The sequence below is a fragment of the Helianthus annuus genome, chromosome 4 (genome assembly GCF_002127325.2).
Source record: "Helianthus annuus cultivar XRQ/B chromosome 4, HanXRQr2.0-SUNRISE, whole genome shotgun sequence".
NCBI classification, from domain to species: Eukaryota; Viridiplantae; Streptophyta; class Magnoliopsida; order Asterales; family Asteraceae; genus Helianthus; species Helianthus annuus.
In genome coordinates, this window is record NC_035436.2 from 11,858,099 (window position 1) to 11,880,179 (window position 22,081).

Genomic DNA, 22,081 nt, shown 5'->3' on the forward strand with positions numbered 1-22,081 from the left:
TTAAACTAATGGTTAACGGTTTGTTTTTGTCATTAAAATAAGAAAAAAAAAAGTCTTATATATTCAAATATATCTTATGTATATAATTATTAATTAATGAAAATTTGGGCACGATCCACATGATTTAACTAAGAATTAAATGTCATTTTAGTCCCCTTTAGTTTGATCATTTCGTCAGTTTAGTTCAAAGGTTTCATTTTTTGTTCGTAGATTCAAAAAGGTTTCATTGTTGCCATTTTAGTTCATTGGGTTAACTATATCCATTTTTTCTGTTAACGACAAGGACAATTCGGTCATTTTATATGGTCGAATTGCCATTCTAGTTAACATAATTCCAAATAAAATGACTGAACTGCCATTCTCGTTAACAGAAAAAATTGATAAAGATAACCCAGTGGACTAAAATGTCAGTGGTGAAACATTTTTTGACCCACATGCGAAAAATAAAATCTTTAGACTAAACTGATAAAAAGACCCAAAGTACAGGGACTAATATAACATTTAACTCTTTAATTAATTACTACTTGGACCTGATTCACATGTATTATTTAATTGTGCTCTGTGAGCTAAAAGTGTTACATGAATTGGGCGTTATGTCCGATTGTTTGGACCTAGGGGTGAGCAAGAATCGGTCTGACCTGAATTTACCTGAATACTGAACCGAAACTGAGACCAATATATTAAATATTAACTTAGATTGGATTTCGGTTCTCATATATTTGCATTGTCGGGTTCGGGTCGGTTCTCGGGTATGTGTCGAGAAAGAATAAAAGACCGGCTCGATTTAATTGTTAAAATATACATGTTAGGGCACTACAACCTAGGCCTAAGTCCCAATATAATGGATAACAATAATTCAATTATGGATACTAAACTGGACAACAATTTACGGCCCACTAAGAAATATTTTGACTTTATAGGTATTAAATATTGACCTAATATTATCACAAGCATGACGGTAAGTAGGCAACTATACCGCAAGACTACAATAGTAACCATGGATTACATTCGAATTTCGAATTGAAGAGCGGAATGGAACAATATTTCCACAACTATGACCGCTAGAACTGACTCGTCTCGTTTGCGACACGCGTCCTCTTGGGTTTGAACCCGATTCTCGGCTAGCAGAACCATTTTTCTTGGCTTCACCTTCTCTTGTTTATCCATGGTGTGGTGTGTAGAAATTTAAGATTGTAGTGAGAGTGGTGTGTGAGAAGATTGAAATGTGTGGGTTTATAAAAAAAACAATTTTTTTTTTTAATTCTGCAACGGTCACCCAACAGTCAAATTTTTTTTTAACGTTTGGATTTTCCAATCGGTGACTATTCACCATGCCACTCCTTCACCGATCACCGAAAATATGGTGGCGGCGCCTCACCGATCGGCAAACACAGTCACCGAAGGGGTCATCGAATGGCGCCACTTCCACCCTAAATTCATCTACTGGTTAGGATTATACCCCAACAGGTGCGCATTTGTAGCAGGCTCTCATTAATCTTTCATCCGTTTCGGCCTTTAACCGATACCCAAATAGCCAAGAGCCCAAGACCGAGAAAACCCTAAACCCGAAACTACCACGTAGGTCCAGTACTCGGTTCTTTTTATTCCCTAATTTCGGTTTTCAGTCCGAGTCGGGTATGACCCGAATACCCGATTCAATTCAGTCATGCCTAAATGCTCACCCCTATTTTGACCTGTTTGTTTGAATCGATTAATTAAGGAATGGATCTTGTGTTTTAAAACTTAGAAATAAAAACCGATGGATCTATGATCACAAATATATATGCCCAGAAAGCTTGGTCATAAGATACAAAGTGAGTACGACAGTTTCTTCTCAAAAATCAAGATTGCAAATTCGGTTCTTAACAATCATCCAATTAGTTATCAAACAGATCTAGTCTTGATACCATTGCTAACCATCAAAGCAATCCATGAACATCCTAATCGTGCATCTTCACTGAGAACACTAACAATTATTCTAGAGTCATTGATCACCTTAAATCCATCAAGTTTTTAACATATTCATGAAGCAGATCAAGAAGGAACTTGGTGAAGACGATCTCTATAAATTTCACTATATATGTAAAGTTTGAAAACAGTCCATCATTAATACAGGTAAAGTTAAGAATGTTAACTTTAACGGAAGACTTTTAATTAAAATCGAAAGATATTTATTTAATATAATATCACAACCACCCACGTGGTTGGGATTCAAAATAACTCAACATATTAATTATTGTCTTTTTAGCTTTATCTTCTCCAAGTTTGTCCATCGAAATTTTAGTTTCTTTTTACCAGAAAATTTTGTTTGGTCTCATCTTCACCTATTCTTTGGGGTATCCTAATCTTTGCTTAGGGGTATCATTCATAAAGAAAACGGAGATGAAAAAAAATTGTGTTTTGCTAAAAAAAGTTGAGGGGTATCCCGGGCTGCACCTCGCTCCCACGTAGATTCGCCCCTGGTTTCTAAGGGTGATTCTATACACACACCCCTATAATCTTATTTTCACATCCCTAGTGTATACGGGTCGTATAACCTTATACGGCCCGTATAGAATGTTTTTGCATAGAAATAAATGCAATGCAATTTTTTTTTTGTTTTACATGTATACGAGCAGTATAACCTTATACGAGCCGTATACAATTGTATACGAACAATATAATGTTATACGGCCAAATGTATACGGGCAAGAAAAATTGGAGGAACCCGATGTATACGGGTCGTATAACATTATACGGCACGTAAAACATATCGTATACGACCAAATTTTTTTCACATGCTGTATACGGACTGTATAAGGTTATACGACCCGTATTGAATAAAGTCAACTGACAAAGGCTGTGTTTGTCAGTTGACTTTATCATATACGGGCCGTATAAGATTATACGACCCGTATACACCATGTGAGAATAAGATTTTACCATGTGCGATTATTAACTCCCGTTTCTAATATAGACTCCTTTCTATCCTGAACCTTATGACACCAAAGAATTTCAAACATTAACGCCAGAAAACATCCACTCCATATCTTTTAATAAGTAACATTTGGTTCGAAAAAAGCACATTAACAATGACATTGGTTAAAATCAATGATACAACAAAAGAAAATTAACCCGGATCAATGCTATCAACTTAGGTTTCTTTGTATATCATCACACAACATATGATCTATAAACTTTTATTGGAATTCTAACACGACTACTAGACATACTTAAACCTTGTTCACTCGTTTTAGTTCATTACAATATCTCTTAGAAAAGCATCAAGATCTCCATTAACAGATCCACATTCACCAACACTTTCTTGGCAAGTTCTTGAAAACGCCTTCGCCCTTTCCATCATCTCGATCCTCACAACACTCTTCAAATCCATAAAATCTCCTACAATCTTCGCAATCTCGTCTCTCTTAAAAACACCCACTTTATCCCTCATATTCCATCCAGTCTTCCAATCTTTGACGATCATTTTGCTGCTAAGCGGTTGGTCGAGTAATATAGGACAAGTCAACATCGGTACACCCGAAAACAAGCATTCCTTCACTGAATTCCACCCACAATGTGTCCAAAATCCCCCTATTGAAGAATGTAACAAAACCTTAAGTTGGTCACACCATTCCACCACCATACCATTCTCCCCACAAATTTCTTTTAAATGTGAGGTTTCTCCTCTAGCCACCCACAAAAAGTTAACACCGCTTTGGGTTAACCCGGATGCGATTTCAGCCATTTCAGCACTTGAAACCGATAGGAAACTACCCAAAGAAACGTACAAGACGGTTCTGGGTGGTTTGGAGTCTAACCACTTTATGTAAATAGGTTGGTCTGATGAGGGATTGGGTTTGATTTCGGAGTAAGGTATGTTGGGTCCAGATGTGTAAATGGGCATCTTTAATGTAGCTCGAAGAGCATCAATGGCTTCAGATTCTAACTCGTACATGGTTGATATAAGGACATAATTTGCTTTTATACCGAAGACTTTAGGTACAATGTCCTTAAATTTCTCACCAATGCCGCCATGAAAGATATTTGGAATGTCTGCTACTGTTAACGAAGATAATCCAGGAATATAATCTATGATCTCCTTTCCTCGTTCTGTTAAAAAAGTAAAAATGTCACGCATTTAGTATTTTTTTACGAATAATAACTAAAGAGTTATTATTGAACAGAAGATATGCTTTCAATAAATTGTGTAAAATAGTAGTTTTCGGTTTCAAAATTGAATAGATTACAATATTATTTTGACGAATATCCTAACTATGTTATGATTAATCTCGAAAAAAAAAAAAAAAAAAAAAACATATCAGGTCGTATAACATTATATTGCTCGTATACAATTATATACGACTCGTATACATGTAAAAAAACATTCCACTGCATTTATTTTTGTGCAACAGTATACGGGCCGTATAAGGTTATATGGCCCCTATACATTTAGGGAAAAATATACATTGAATGCATATTTACTTAATAATCAATACAATATATAATATTAAGATTAAAATAATTTATAATATATAGTATATAATATATAAAAGTTATAATTATGAATACATAAAGATAAAATAATTAAATAATTAATGAATAATAAACGAGCCAAGCCAAAGCCACCTAAGCTCAATCTTCAGAGCTCTAAACGAGCCAAGCTTTGGCTCGGGCTGGCTAGTTCGACTCATTTACCTGATACATCAACGTAGAGGTGATGATGTGATTCCAGGAGATCAACATGATGCACAACGGAAAACATGGAGGCACTCATCGGCCAATACGCTGCAACCGGAATATTCCTCTTGTTAGCTAACTCAAACGGCCAGTGCATAGACCCATCGGCTATGATGAGTTTCACCGGAAACTCAATCTGATCAAGCACCTCCACAACAGGACCTTCCATTTTCGTTTGAACCGCAGTCACAAAAGCTACCATGTTTGAGCCACGGTTGAGCTCGGAAGGGATGACGTTAGGAATGGTGACGAACCGGATGTTATCCTGCTCTGGATCGGGATTGAGAAACCCGAGCCACTCCTCGGTGACAACGACGGTGAAGATGGTGGTGCGACTGTGGCGGTTCAGTCGAGAAGAGAGTAAGTGACAGAGGTTCAAGATAGGGTTTATGTGGCCTCTTCCAGGGTACGGAATTACCAACACTTGATTCATGTTTCTTCTCAGGTTGATCGGAAATGGTTGAGTGAGAAGTTGAAGATTTATATTGAGAGATGTCGGAAGAAGTTAGACATGATTCACTCATGTAAGCCCGTTACGAAACCACATGATTATGTTTTACAGAATTCATGTTTATGTGTCTTCTTTTTACAATTTCTTTCTTTCTTTTTTCTTTTTGAACGGTTACCTTTTTTTTTAACAGGCAAATTTCTTTTTGTAATAATATTGTAAAATCAACCTCTAAACATATGAGAGGTATTATCTATTAAATAGTGAGAGGATACAACATAATCTCTTATAATTAAGGAGAGGAAAAGAAAATACAATATTTACAATATTAATCACGATATATACAAAATCACATCATCTAATACCCCCCCCCCCCGCCTTCAATCGAAATGGTGGCGGACCAAGACGAAGCATAGCCCGAAAAGTTTCAAACTGAGCACGCGGAAGACTTTTAGTGAAGATGTCAGCCACCTGAAGATTAGTTGGTACAAATTTTGTGTATAGCTTGCCAGAGTTAACTAGTTCTCGGAAGAAATGGTAATCCAAATCAATGTGTTTAGCCCGCTTATGAGAGACCGGATTTTGAGTCATGAAGAGTGCACTTTTGTTATCACACAGTGGGCCAATCAGGTGGTAATGCATGCAATTCACGTAAGAGGTGGGTTATCCATACAAGTTCAGCAGCAGTGCTGGCCATGGCCCGATATTCGGACTCGCAACTGGACCGAGAAGTCGTTGGTTGCTTTTTAGCACTCCAAGACACAAGATTCCCGCCAAGGAAAATGGAATATCCATACGTAGATCGTCGGGTGTTAAGACAACGAGCCCAATCAGCATCCGAATATCCCACAATAGAAGATGTAGTCGGCCGACTATAAGTGAGACCAAATGAAATGGTACCCTTGACGTACCGAAAAAGTCGTTTAACGGCTCAAAAATGCTCAACAGTGGGAGCATGAAGAAATTGAGAATGATTGACAGCATAAGATAAATCCGGTCGAGTAATTGTCAAATATTGCAAAGCACCAACTAACGAGTGGTAGAGAGTAGGATCCGAGTATGATAAACCATCAGCGGTAAAGGATTCATGAGGAGCTAGAGGTGTACTGACCGGTTTCGAATCATAGAGTTCAGCTCGAATTAGAATGTCTTTAGCGTACTTTGCCTGGGTAAGAAAGAGACCCGAATCAGTGTATGTAACTTCAAGACCCAAAAAATAACTTAAATTTCCAAGATCTTTGATGGCAAACTCATCATGAAGACGGGCAATAAAAGTAGCGATGGCCGAAGAATCATTGCCCGTAAGGATCAAGTCATCGACATAGACTAAGAGATACATGATGCACGATTCTTTGCGAAGCACAAATAAAGATGTGTCAGCACGACTGCACACAAACCCATAAGAAATTAAAAACATGCTGAGGCGTTGAAACCAAGCACGAGGAGCCTGCTTTAGACCATAAAGGGCTTTGGATAATTTGCAAACATGATTGGGAAATTGGGGTTAATAAACCCAGGAGGTTGCTCCATAAATACTGTTTCATCCAAGGTTCCATTTAAAAATGCATTCTTTACATCGAGTTGGTGCAAACGCCAGCTGTGCAAAACCGCAAGAGATAAGACAATCCGAACGGTGGAGGCTTTAACCACGGGGCTAAAGGTATGAGAATAATCCAAACCTGGAACCTGGGTGAAATCTTAAGCCACCAAGCGTGCCTTATAACGCTCAACAGTCCCATCTGAGTGATATTTAATGCGGTAGACCCACTTAGAACCAACGATATTGGTGGAAGACGGGCGCGGTACAAGAGACCAAGTTTGATTTTGCTTTAAAGCCATAATTTCATCAACCATAGAGGCCATCCACCGAGGATCCTTAGAGGCAGATTTAAAACCACGCGGTTCAGTTTCAGACAATAGTGCGATGTGAAGATTCTTCATGGCTAGAGAGGCAAAATTGGCTTGGTGCTTTGGTTTGAAAATGCCAGCTTTGGCACGCGTCACCATCGGATGCAAATTAGAAACCGGGGCATTTGACACCGTAGAAGTGGAAACGTCCGGTGGAGTGGTGTCCGCTACGGGTGAGACAACTTCAGGTGGAGTCGGAGCAGCCGTAGTGGAGGGCGAGGGAGTGGAATGTAAGGTGCTAAACTCCTGTAGTGGAGACTCGGCTGAAGGAGAAACAGCCGTAGGAGATGGGCTGGAAATTGGGCCAGAAATAATTGATGGGCAAATGGGACAAGCAGTTGGGCCGAGAGGTGTAGTTGGGTTGGATGGGGCGGGTTTGGGTTGTTGGGCATGTTGGTGCATACGCCTGTCGACTTCGTCTTGTATCGAGTCTAGTAATAGGATAGATTGATCAGGGCACGAAAAACGAGGAATAGTTTAGAAAGTTGATTTTGCACGAAATGACACTTGGCCATTTCATACGAAATAGGAACTAGCTATTTCGCACGAAATGAACTCTAGTCATTCCGTGTGAAATACCAACACCTATAAATACCTATGCTGCCTTGTCATTTGTAACGTTGTCTGATTTCGGTACCGAACTGCTGCCGACGTGTCTACTGATTGTAATTGTTGTCAAATCAGTATACAAGACATTTAAAAGGTAAATCAAGCTGTTTCGAAGTCCGTATCTCTGTTTCCGCCTTTGATATGGATTAGAGCTTTTCCGATCGACTCGTTTGGGTCACACAATGATCCTACAAGTGGTATCAGAGCTCAGGAGGAAGAGTTCTTGCCAAATCAGCTCGATTTCACCATAATTTCTACACCTTCTTTTCAAAATAAAACAAGATTTCCCCGTTAAAATGGTTTGAATTTCACTTATAATAAGCGAAACAGTGTTTTAATGAATCCTTGAAGGAATTGGACCTAAAATCAATCTAAAACTTGGTAAAATTGGTCATTTCGTTTGAAAATGTTCTCGGACTATGTGACATCAGCACTATTTCGTACGGAATAGACTTTGTTTTCACACGAAACCACCCTATTGAACTTCACTTCGTACGAAATCAACCCCTTGATTCTCATTTCGCATGAAATCAACCATCAGAGTCTCATTTCGCACGAAATCACCTGCTTGAACCTCATTTCACACGAAATCACCTATTTCATACGAAATCACCTTATTTCGCACGAAATCAGTAGTCATTTCGCTTGAACGGTTCATTTCGCTTGAAAGTGTTCATTTCGCACCAAAGGGTATTCCGCACCAAAAGTCATTTCGTTTGAATTCTGATTTCGTGTGAACTTGTATTTCGCTTGTAAACTGGGATTTCGAGAGTTTGTGATTTTGATTACCGAAACATGGAAGAGGAATTTTACTATGTGTTTGCCACACCAGTTGCTCCTGTTATGTAACACCCATACTAATTTAACGTTAATATATATAATTAAAGTAAGCATTTTATGAGAAAATGCCACTTATCAAAAACCTTTACTTCTTGAGTGTTTACACATGTTCACAACATTCTAAAACATAGTTCGAAAAGTCTACATATTCCACTTCTTACAAAACAAAACTAGATAATTGCGGAAGCTTCAAAAGTGTGTATTCGGTTCTTCAAAATATGCTTGATCTCCATCCGTTAAAGATTCCAATATCACCTAATTGTCAAAACCAATTCAAATGTTAGTTTTGACAATGTTAAAGAGGGTATAAACAAGTTTCATGGGTCAATAAATAAAAAAATAAAATTTTCTCGGAAGGGGGGGGGGGCGTCGCGTGACGCCTAGGGGCTACGCGTGACGCCTAGCCCCCTTTTTCACAGAATGTTGTTTCAGCTGTTGCTACACATACCCAGCTCCATGTTTATTCAAATCCCAACTTAAAATCGCCATAACTTATGATCCGTAAGTCCGTTTTTAGTGATTGTTTTTCCTACACGACCGCATTTAAATTACCGATGTGTCTACCATAATTGTTATCCCGAAAATTTGGTTTACGGGCTTAGTCACTAAATCTCTATTTGGATATTCGACCCACTATATTTACACAACTTTACTACCATACAATAGCAACCATGAGGCGTTTTCACCCAACATCCGGGGCTTAGCATCACTCGCATTTCCTTACCAATTCCATGCTTTAATGCTCTTGTGATTGATGTCGCCATTGCTAACTAATTAGACACCAATACTACAATTTACGCCATTATTCGACCCGTTGGCTCATCTTGTGGAAAATCCTCCAATGTGATGACTCCCAAACGGTTCCTTATCAATTTAACTCTATTAATTCAAGTAACAATCATGGTCACTATTGTCATGATTCCTCTATAACATCTATTCAACCCGTTTGACTATCTAGTGAAAACCATCACTTTATTAGCAAGACAAACCCAATTCCAAGTCTTTATTTTGACCCGTTTGATGTTCGAGTGAACTACGCCACTTTAGAATGCATCAAATGCATCCTTCACACTATGATTCTATCTATGCATCTATCAAGATTATTATATCCAAAATTAAATGTATGGGCTGAAAATCTATAAATGCCTTATGCATTTATTTGACCCATTTAGTTGTTTCGTTAACTTAACCACTAACAAATTATATGTCCGCAAGACGTATTTACCCCACATCCGGGGCTTATGATCACCGGTGTTTCATTACCAAATCTATGGTTTCACGCTCTTGTGATCCGTCATTGCCAAATGCTATCTTAAACACACTTTTCCTACTTATTAAACAATTATTCGACCCGTTTGGCTCATTTATGGAATCCTCCATTTCTAATGACTACCAAACGCTTCTAATCTAATTTTAACTCATTAAATCAAGTAGTGAACATTGTCACTTCAACTAGTACCAATCTTTATTCTAACCAATATTTAATCCGTTTCTTTATCTAGTGAATTTACATCACTCTATTTTTATTCCAACGTGACTATTTACGCTATATTATCAACTAACGTATCTAATTAGCTACTTTGACTCGTTTGGTTTGTCGAGTGAACTTCGTCACTTCTATGACATACCAAACTCGCAATTTACACTACTATCTCATTAATATTTCTAAAACTTTTGTTTATGCATAATGTAATGAAACCGAGAGTCACGTACCTTTACAGCACACCTTTCAAGCGTGTATCACCTCCGGCTTGTCCACTTGACGACCCGGATTCTTTACCTATAGAGTTCCATTCACAACCAAATTTAGAACTCTTTTTATAACCAAAAATCGGACAATTCATTAGAATATTCGAATCTGCGTTTTTGTCCGATCTTTAACGTTTTACTCCTCACTTAGGCGTTTTAACAAACACCTAGCGGGTCAGATTTTTACATAACCATTACTAGGTTCTTGACATGTTATTTTCATCTACATTCACTTCAATTAACAAATCTATACAAAATTTTAATATAATAATTTTAGATTCACCACATGAATTCAGATTTCACTAGAATAAGAACCATAATTCTAGTGTTTATTTAGTTTCTACAAACTCACTAATCACCTACAATGGTGATTATAAACCCCACAAGTATAATGCTATATTTTAACAAGAAATCATCTAGGGTTTATCCCTAGATGCCATATTACTTCTAATTCCATCCATGCAAGACATAATCAAGCTCAATTTCAGTTTTTCACAATTAACCTATAATTTAAGATGGATCAAAACATCAAGATTTTGCATACCTTATGATCCCCTCAATAAGGTGATCACTAATTCGTGCTTGAAAATCGATTTGGAGCTGATTTGAACTCTCAATTTGATCAAGTTTGACATGCACTAGGGTTTGGTGGGGAGCCTGTGTCGCCCCCTGTGTTCTTGTTCGACCAAACACACCTAAGTGTGTGTTTGGTGTGTGTTATTTTGATTATAATCACCCAAGTTTCCAACTTTGTAACTTAGGTCCCTCGATTATTGTTTCATTTATTAATTTAGGAGTTCCCATCCGTTTATTTGGTTTCACAATGTTGTATCTAACTGGGTTATTTAGTCCTAGTCAGTTTATTCTCGTTTATTTTTATACTTTATAATTCTAATATAAAGTTTTATATTTTCGGGGTGTTACAAGTCCACCCCATCTTAAAAAGGGTTTCGTCCCCGAAACCTCCTTTAAGTAGGCCTTTAGTTTGGACCTATACATCTTAGTTTCGTTTTTCAAGGCATTCTTTCTTTTCCGACATAAGGTTTTTATTAATATTGACATGTTCGTCTTTTAGGCATATGTCTTATTGGACCGTAACCTTTTATCATCCATTTCCTATCTTTGTCGCCTATTTGACCGGTTTGCCTTTTGACCATCCAGTCACTGAGTCCGTCAGCATACTTACTTGACGCTAGTCTTATATTGACAAGCGCTCTACATAGGTCACAGCGTTATTTAGACTACAACTTGTTTTATTGCCTAAACTAATTGGTCACCATTTTACCTCATACCTCGTCATTCGGGTATGCAATATTGCCGTCATCGGCCCTTCGCGTGCTTATAATTTCATATCTAGCCATTCACACCATATCGTGATTACATTCTATATTACTTTTTGTGTCCGTGATCACATCACGTCATGTTTAGTTTTACATCGGCTTTTCATTCTTAAGAATCTTCTCTCCGAATGCATCATCTTACAGCTTTCGGCGTTAAGACCTATATTCTTTAGTACGAACCATTTTCTAATTTCTCTCTCGGTATTTATAGGTGTTAGAACATCGTTTCTTTACTAAAACTGAATTTTAGTTTAATGTTTTTCTCTTTAACCCATGTCGATTAATCATATCAAGGAATTGATGACAAGGATTATTCTTCTGGGTTATCATTTTACGCGAGAAATCATAATTGGTTCCCCACGCTTTATATTATCGACCCGTAGGTTCCTTTACTTAGCCTTGTAGATTATTCTATTAGGTCTTCACCTTTTTAGGGTGAGACCCCCTAGTATATTCCTTTGTATTTGCGACCCAATGGTCATTTTGTTCCCGTAGACCTTTACATTGTTTATAATCTGGAGGTTATGGTGATCCCATGGATCATCTTCTATTTGTTTGACCTTGACCGTAGTCTAAGGCTACACTCATTTTCTTTCGGATTATCTTTCCGACTCTATGACTTCTTATGTGTCCTTCGCGTCGGTTTATTTTACTCATACCATTATTTGGTTTATGCCCCTATTTCCTTTCAACCCGTTACCCGGGTTCTTGATCTTGATGTTTTTTTAACACTTCGGTTACATTGGTTTGCATTTTCCCTTCCATACTCTTTTATGACCTATCATATAGATTCAATAATATTTCACGCTTTCATTATCCAGGTTGCGCTTACTTGGGATATCAACTACTATACTTTATTCAACCCGCCCAACATTAAAGTAATTGAACATGACTTTCGAAATTTCTGTTTTTTGCAAGATTTTATCGTTTTCTTAGTCATAACTCTTAATCCGAGTCTTTTGATTTATAAATTCGCGTTCTCGACTGTTGGTTACACATTTATCTGAAAACATACCTATCAATTGGGTATTCTATCGATATTATTTTCATAGCAACCTTTTCGGCATTCATTAAGACTTTGTTTCTCGATTTATTTGGTCGTATCAGCAATATCCATCGCTTTTACTCAACCAAGTCTTTTATTCTTTCACTCGTCTGGTTTGACTTGTTCGTGTGAGTTCCATTGCCTATGACAGTCAACTTTATCCTTATGCCTTGACATTCTAAATTGTCGATTTATATTTTTGTTTACTTGATTCTTATCCCTTCCCTTGACTCATTATCTTAATGTAATATGCTCCCATTATCCGACTTCCGTTTACTTTTATTATCAAGCACTTTACTTGATTAATCCGTACACCACCTTTCTTTTGTCAGCAACCCTTAGGTCTGTTTCTTTTACTAATGTCCCGAAGGCCCATGTCTCAAGTCTTATTTGGTAAACTATTGTTATTGTTATTCGGCCTTTGGGGTTTACTCGTTCTTATTCTAACGCTTTCATAATGTTTATCTTACTAATTCTTTTACATATTCACCCTCATCAATGTGATTATCGTTCTTCCTCAGGAGGAATTTATTAATAGCATGTTACTTGGGTATCTACCCGTACCCGGGCTTTTAAATCCAAATTTATTGGTATTTCATTATTTACAGCAACGAATAATACATATTGTCCATTTAGTTTCTTTTTGGAGGATATTCCTATCCAAATCTTAATCTCTTGATTTTTGACTTTAACCCATTGTTACAATAACAAAATCAATTCATTTCATGTTATTGTTTCATATCGTTGTATGGAATTTATCCACATCGTTTGTTGACATAAACGATGTTTCTATATGTTTCATTTAGTTTGCCTTAGTCTATAACCATGTCCTTGTCATCTATTACTATTGTAGACTCCCAGGGTTCGGGTGTTATTACACTCCTCCCTATTATGACGCTTATCTTTCATTACGTACTCGGGTTCGAGTGTGCGCGCACCCCTTCCCATGGCAATATTTATCATAATTACTTTTACCTCGATGCTCAACGTACAGTTTCAGCACCTCTTTTAAACAATAGAACTTTTATTATTACCTATTTCTATTTTTTTTAAAGCCTTGGTAATTTCGTTAACACTAATGTGGGATGTTAAATAAATCGATATAAAACAAACGATTTATTTGCACTCGTAATAATTAAAAATTCATGCTGAAATTTAATTTACAAGAGTATACCTGAAACGACATCAGGTTCAGCTTTAACCTCCGTGGGTGTTATATAAAACAACTATGTCCTTGATTTCTGGGCATCAGACCTTGTGTCGGTTGTGTCCTTAGTTCCAAGCCTCTCTGGACATTTAAACTTTTTATGTCTTGGCTTACCACATGTGCCCTTGTGAATTTTTCCACAAAATCTACACTGATGTAACACACTTTTTGTAACTCCTTTCTTGGGAGCTTTATTAGACTTGGATTTCTTTACAGATCTTGGATTCATATCCAACGCCCTCCTTTCTTCTATTTCTTGTAGTATGCTGTCTTTCAATTCAGCCATCATATCGTTCACCACCGGCACAATTGTGGTTTGTATTCTATCAATATACTGTGATAGTGTCACACCCCCAAAATCCCACCTGCGGAGTACTACCGCTTGGAGGCGTGACTGACCAGGATCCAGCCACCAATCATACTGAACAAGCATATAAATAGTTATAAAAGTTTAACCATTCACGATTGGTGTTCCAAAACAAATAAGTTTAAGTTGCAAGCGGAAGCATAAGTTTAAAGTTATAACATAAGTTCCAAAAGTTTCAAGTTTAACATAGTCTTGTAGCAATCCCTGTCCCACAACGATCTTCCTCCATGCAAGCTCCCACTGAGTACCTATGGTCCTGCAAAGCATGTAGTAACGAGTCAACAACTAGTTGAGTGAGTTCACGGGTGGGCGTTCGTTTTAGTTGTTTCGAAAACAGTTTACTTTATCTGGCATCCTGCCGTGGGGGTTACCCCATAGTTTTAAAAACGTGACCAGTTCGTTCCCAGTTACTCCGGCACTCCGGCCGTGGGGGCTACCCCATGTAGTTATCAGGCATTTCGGCCGTGGGGGCTACCCCATGTACATCATCTGGCTCTCCAGCCGTGGGGGCTACCCCATGTGTATACTAGACTCGTTACCGTATCGATTGCTGACTGTAGTCATGTTTATGTGCCCTGAAAACATCAATGTCTATCATCATTGACGTGCCCCAGATCCATTAGTTCACGCCCGTCCTCTGCGGCACGGTGTGAGGCTTGTCAGACCTAAATAGCGCTATCTAACTAATGACCCGCTCGCCATTGGCCCGGCGATTAGTCGATACAAAAAGGAGGGACTTCGTGATAGAGTTTTAGTCTAGTACGTTTATCCGTCCATCCGGACGAGGAATCACATTCCTGAACCACTGACGTCCTACCCGAGGTAGACGAGGAACCACGTTCCTTAACCCCGTTCCCAACCCAGGGAATCCCATGCTTTGTAAAGGGTGTGAACTCACCTTGGTTTGCTCGGCAGTCAAACACAGAAAGTCAATCAAGTCGCAAGTAGTCAATAACGTCCTAACACGGATATCACGTATAATCAGATTCGAACCAAGTAGTGTACAAATGTTCAACACGTTTGGCAAGCACGTTTAGCAGTAACAGTTAACAGTCAATAGAAGCACATACGGTTCACAAGTTCAGCCCAACTACTTAGGCCCAAACACGTAAAAGCAGTTAACACAGAAGCCCATCAGTCTGGCCCATTAACTAAGGCCCAAAAGTGTGGTCTCGAGTCGCAACCGGACTCGCAAGCATGGTCTCGAGTCATGCTGTGTGTTGATCATGGATGGTTGCGAGTCGCAACCGGTGTCGCAACCGTAGTCTCGGTTCATCATGCTAAGGTCTCGAGTCGCAACGGGACTCGTAACCTGTGGTTTCGGCTTGTCCTGTTATGGTTGCGAGTCGCAACCGCGTAGTCTCGAGTTGTAACGCTGTGGTTGCGAGTCGCAACGGGTGATTGCGAGTCGGTAAGCTGTCGTTGTCAAGTTCACGTGTTGATGCAGATATGGTCAGATTAATGGTACATTATAATCAGGCCCAAATCAGGAAACTACCAATAGCATTCCACTAACAGTTTTCCTAATCAGGTTACTAGTCAAAGATGGATCAAAATCACAAGGGTTTTCACATTCTTAACTATCATTCAAAGTGTTCTTCACATATTCAAACGCATATTCAACAAGTTCATAACATATTAACCACTTATTCACCCAAAATCATGAACAACTATCAAGATACAATTTTACTAGCATGCATCCTACTTGACAAACATATTCATTAGCCGATTTTCTTAGTATAAACACCCAAACTTTTCGGATCTAATCCAAGTGCAACCAATATCATCATTCACCCTTTTTAACATACAATGAACCCATTTTCATCATCAAATATTTATGTATAGTTCAACTAATAACAAGAAACATTCATGAACCGATTTCTTTTCAAAACATTATGTATAACTCATCTTAACATATTGTCACATAATCTCATCTTACAAACATAACATGAACACACTAACATTCAACAAAGCATTAAGAACACTAACCGGTTATGGGTTTCGAGGGTGTGTGAAAAGCTTCCAACCGGGTGTGTGTGTGAGCCGATCCAAGTCCAAAGATCCAAGAATGATGGAGTGTGTTTGTGTTCTAGAGTTTAGGTGAGAGAGAGAAGTAGGAGAGTGTGTGTTGTAATGTTCAACAAAATGGTAACACTAACTAAGGTAGTGTATTTATAGTCAAAGTTCCAAGTGTGTGCACCCTATGGGTTTCGGCTAAGGGTTTTCGGCCCAATGGCCCAACCGGCCAAAGGCCCAAACCGGCCTAATGGTTATGGTTCACTCGAGACCACATGGTCTCGAGTCGGGTCCTTGTTGTTTCGTGTCGGGTTCTCGGTTCACAATAACACACATACATATATACATACAATGCACACAAAACAAAGCACATAAAAGTTCACGTTATCATTAAGTTTAATCATTCAACTAATCACATAACGTACAAGTATATCGCATCAAGACACAACGAAGGTTCTAGGTTTCGGGTTGTCACATCATCCCCAAGTTGAAAGAAATTTCGTCCCGAAATTTGACGGCACTCACTGAGGAAGCTAGTTAGGTTGCAAGGTTTTCCCGGTTATCCTGGGGTGTCACATCCACCCCCCGTTGATCTGGAATTTCGTCCCGAAATTCCGTAGCTTCAGCCTCAGTAGCGTTTGTACTGTTCTCAAACAGTTGGGGATACTTTTGTTTCATCCGATCTTCGCGCTCCCAGGTAAACTCTGGGCCGCGACGTGAGTTCCAACGAACTCGAACAAGAGGTATTCTAGTGTTCTTGAGGACCTTAACATCCCGGTCCGTGATCTCGACAGGTTCTTCGACGAATTTCAACTGTTCGTCGATCGTAAGTTCCTTCAGAGGAACTACGTGCGTCTCATCTGACAGACACTTCTTCAGATTCGACACATGGAAAACGTTGTGAACTGCACCGAGTTCTGTTGGTAATTTCAGTCGGTAGGCCACCTTGCCTATTTTCTCAAGAATCTCAAAAGGTCCAACGTACCGTGGGTTGAGTTTGCCGCGTTTACCAAAACGAACCACACCCTTCCAGGGTGAAACTTTGAGTAATACCCGCTCCCCAACCTGGAGCTCAAGTGGTTTCCTGCCCTTATCGGCGTATGCCTTCTGACGGTCACGAGCGGCCGCCATGCGTTGTCGTATTTGAGCGATCCGCTCAGTAGTGTCTACCACATGTTCTGGACCAGTGATTTGACTATCCCCCACCTCTGCCCAACAGAGGGGTGACCGGCATTTACGTCCGTACAATGCCTCAAACGGAGCAGCTTTAATGCTGGTGTGGTAGCTGTTATTGTACGAGAATTCTACGAGTGGCAGATGCTTTTCCCAGCTGTTGCCAAAGTCGATTACACAAGCGCGAAGCATGTCTTCTAGTGTTTGGATAGTACGCTCGGACTGCCCGTCCGTCTGCGGGTGGTACGCTGTGCTCATATCAAGACGTGAGCCAAAAGACTTGTGCATTGCCTGCCACAGTTCCGAAGTAAAACGTGCATCTCGATCAGAGATAATAGAAGTGGGCACCCCGTGCCTCGAAACAACTTCCTTGAGGTATATTTCCGCCAGAGTGGAGAACTTATCCGTCTCCTTGATTGCCAAGAAATGTGCGGATTTCGTGAGTCGATCCACGATCACCCAGATAGTATCGTTTCCGCGCTGGGATCTAGGTAGGCCAGTAACGAAATCCATGGAAATTTGCTCCCATTTCCATTGTGGTATCTCTGGTTGCTGAAGTAGGCCTGAAGGTTTCTGATATTCTGTCTTGACTCGCGCACAAGTCAAACACTTGCTGACGTAAGTTGCTATGTGGGCCTTCATGCTAGGCCACCAATACGTAGTTTTAATATCGTGGTACATCTTGTCCGAACCAGGGTGTACCGAGTAGCGAGATTTGTGCGCTTCATCCATCACAAGTTCTCGTAAATCGCCATAGTGCGGGACCCAGATGCGCCCTGTTACATAATAAGCACCATCTTCCTTCTGTTCTAAACGTTGCCTTGACCCGCGTAGTGCTTCAGCTCTAATGTTTTCTGGCTTCAGTGCTTCTATCTGAGCAGCTCGTATTTGCGAAGGTAGACTAGAATGGATCGTGAGTTGTAAAGCTCTTACGCGCTTAGGCGTAGTGTCCTTCCGACTGAGGGCGTCTGCCACAACATTGGCCTTGCCCGGGTGATACCTGATAGAGCACTCGTAATCATTCAGCAGCTCGACCCATCGTCGCTGCCGCATATTCAGTTCCTTCTGCTTGAATATGTGTTCTAAACTTCTGTGGTCGGTGTAGATGGCGCACTTGGTTCCGTACAGGTAATGCCGCCATAGTTTAAGTGCGAAAACAACAGCTCCCAGCTCTAAATCATGTGTCGTGTAGTTCTTCTCGTGAACTTTGAGTTGTCGTGAGGCGTAAGCTATGACTTTATCTCGTTGCATCAATACACAACCAAGACCTTGAATTGATGCATCACAGTAAACCACAAAATCTTCTGTGCCCTCTGGCAATGAAAGGATAGGTGCACTGCAAAGTCTATCCTTTAGATGCTGAAAAGCTAACTCTTGTGCATTTCCCCAACGATAAACAACGCCTTTCTGCGTTAGTAAGGTGAGAGGCTGCGCGATCTTAGAAAAATCCTTAATGAATCTCCTGTAGTAACCTGCCAATCCCAAAAATTGGCGAATTTCCTTTGGTGTGCGAGGCGCAGGCCAGTTCTTAATAGATTCCACTTTGGATGGATCAACGTGAATCCCATCCTTGTTCACCACATGCCCTAGGAAATGGACTTCACGAAGCCAGAAGTCGCATTTCGAGAATTTTGCGTAAAGCTGTTCCTTCCGAAGGAGTTCCAAAATAAGTCGTAGATGCTGTTCGTGCTCTTCTTTACTCTTAGAATAGATCAGGATGTCGTCGATGAAGACTATAACAAACTTGTCCAGGTACGGTTTGCACACTCGATTCATCAAATCCATAAAAACTGCCGGTGCGTTCGTCAGCCCAAACGGCATGACTAGAAACTCATAGTGCCCATATCGAGTCCTAAAGGCCGTCTTAGAGACATCCTCTTCCCGAACTCTCAGCTGGTGATATCCCGATCTCAAATCGATCTTCGAATAGTAGCTCGACCCCTGCAACTGGTCGAACAAGTCGTCAATACGCGGTAGAGGATAACGATTCTTCACAGTCACCTTGTTGAGTTCGCGATAGTCGATACACATTCTGAAGGTACCATCCTTCTTTTTCACAAAAAGTACTGGAGCTCCCCAAGGCGATGAGCTAGGACGAATAAAACCCTTATCCAAGAGTTCTTGTAGTTGCGTGGAGAGTTCTTCCAACTCTGATGGCGCTAAACGATAAGGTGCACGGGCTACAGGCGCGGCTCCAGGAGCTAAATCAATCTGAAACTCGACTTGGCGATGGGGCGGAAGACCAGGTAATTCCTCAGGGAATACCTCAGGATAGTCGCGTACAACGGGAAAATCTTCTAACTTCTTCTCCTTTTCTGTGGTATCAGTAACTAAAGCCAAAATCGCAGTGTGGCCCTTTCGTAAGCATTTCTGAGCCTTAAGAAGAGAGATGATGTTCTCAACAGCACTTCTCTTGTCGCCACGAATCATGAGAGGTTCACCACCTAAACCAGGAATACGAACGATCTTCTCGTTGCAAAGAATCTCTGCTCGGTGTTGGGATAACCAATCCATCCCAATGACAACGTCGAAACTACCCAAGACAATAGGAATAAGATCGATAGCGAAGGTCTGATTAGCGAGAATAAGCTGGCAACCCTTGACTACGTGCGAGGCTTCCAAACTCTTACCATTAGCTAGCTCTACGGTGTGCTTGTCGCTCAGGGGTGTAGGAATACGCTTAAGCATCTTACTAACTTCTAGTGACACATAGCTAGTATCGGCACCCGAATCAAATAAGACTGTAACATAAAAGTCGTCGAGAAGGAACTTACCCGTCACCACGTTGGGATCATTCCTTGCTTCACCTTGACCAATCACGAACACACGTCCCCTAGCACCATTGTTGTTGTTGTTCCCATTGTTACCATTCCCCTGATTGTTGTTGTTCTGGTTCAGTTGGGGACAATCCTTCTTGAAGTGGCCTTCAGCTCCACACTGAAAGCATCCTTTGTTGTTACCCTGCTGCTGTCGCTGGTTCTGCTGAGGTTGCTGACGATTCTGATTGACGGGGTATGCGCTTCTGCAATCCTTTGCAACATGACCAGGCTTGTTGCATCGATGACAGTTGCCCCTGGTGCATGGCCCACTGTGGTGTAGGCTACAACGATTGCACTTGGGGTGATTCCCCTTGTATCCACCATGACTTTGACCACTAGATGACTGCTGACCGGGGCTCTTGTGATCATCTGTCTTTCTCTGCTGAGACTGAGTTTGCACTGAAGTTGAACCCCTGCTTGAAGTTCCATCCCATTTCCGTTTATCTCCACTAGAAGCACCAGAAGTAGTTGCAGCACCTATACGCTTCGGTAACTTGTTCTGCTCCACCGCTTGATCAGTAAGACGGTGAGCCAACTGTACAACCTGCTGGATAGTAGTCAACCTCGCTGAAGTCACATGACTTTGGATCTCTGGCACCAAGCCCTTGAGATAGAGTTCAATTCGCTTATACGGAGGATCCACCATAGTAGGACACAACAAGGCAAGCTCATGCGATCTCTTAGTGTATGCCTCAATTTCTGACCCCGACATCTTAAGATTGTAGAACTCATCTTCCAGTTTGTGAATGTCGTCACGACTGCAGTATTCCTCCCTGATCGTTTCCTTGAAAGTTTCCCATGGGGTGGCGTTGGCAGCAACCAACCCTAACATCTGCACCTGAGCATTCCACCACGTGAGGGCCAAACCCTCGAGAGTACCAGTAGCATACTTCACCCTGCGCGCTTCAGGGCATTCGCACATTTCGAACACAGACTCCAGTTTCTCAAACCAGTGTAGGAGACCTACTGCTCCTTCAGTGCCGCTAAAAGTCGTGGGTCGACAGTCCATAAAGGTCTTAAAAGTGCACACCGGTGCCTGAGCATACTGACCTAAGGTATGTGAAAGAAAGACAGAGTTTAACACAAAGGTTGGTTCACGAGAGTAGGATCCAAATGATCCTAGAACATTTCGGACTGCAGGATATACCTCCTGCGTGTGCGGCTGCGAGCGCTGCGGCAACTCGCTCGTTGATCAAAGCCGTCAACTGGGCTTGTGTCATGTTAACGCGTCCAGACATGGTTCTTCATAATAAGAGTAATACGTGTGAGAGAGGTTCGCGAAAGTACAATAGTAGGACAGAGTAAGCACGCACGTGTTCAAACAACAGTAGCTATACTAATCAAGCATACTATGAGCAATGTACTACGTAATTAACAAGTAGGCAATATACATACATCATATTACCTAGAACATCGAGCCTTGCATGAGGAGCGAAGTGTCGTTGTGGACCGTTGAGCACTAAACCGGTTATAGTCTGGTTTTAACAAAAACGTTTCTCCTTTATTAAAACCAAGTTCACTATAACCAATGGCTCTGATACCAATCTGTCACACCCCCAAAATCCCACCTGCGGAGTACTACCGCTTGGAGGCGTGACTGACCAGGATCCAGCCACCAATCATACTGAACAAGCATATAAATAGTTATAAAAGTTTAACCATTCACGATTGGTGTTCCAAAACAAATAAGTTTAAGTTGCAAGCGGAAGCATAAGTTTAAAGTTATAACATAAGTTCCAAAAGTTTCAAGTTTAACATAGTCTTGTAGCAATCCCTGTCCCACAACGATCTTCCTCCATGCAAGCTCCCACTGAGTACCTATGGTCCTGCAAAGCATGTAG

The 22,081-nt window shown here is 40.5% G+C and overlaps 1 protein-coding gene across 1 annotated transcript; it reads right to left on the minus strand.

Annotated features, from left to right (window-relative positions):
- Positions 1-3,123: 3,123 nt before the first annotated feature.
- On the minus strand, positions 3,124-5,183 carry LOC110935749 (UDP-glycosyltransferase 87A1). The gene is made up of 2 exons (XM_022178099.2): positions 4,678-5,183; positions 3,124-4,092 (listed from the first exon to the last, which is right to left on the minus strand). Exons 1-2 carry the CDS (start codon positions 5,150-5,152, stop codon positions 3,233-3,235), a joined length of 1,335 nt encoding a protein of 444 aa, XP_022033791.1. The 5' UTR covers positions 5,153-5,183; the 3' UTR covers positions 3,124-3,232.
- Between the last annotated feature and the right edge of the window lie 16,898 nt (positions 5,184-22,081).

Coding starts and splice junctions, on each gene's coding strand:
- LOC110935749 (XM_022178099.2), bottom strand. CDS start 5,152: ATGAATCAAGTGTTGGTAATTCCGTACCCTGGAAGAGGCCACATAAAC. Junction 4,093..4,677: donor CCTCTACGTTGATGTATCAG/GTAAATGAGTCG, acceptor CTTTTTTAACAG/AACGAGGAAAGGAGATCATA.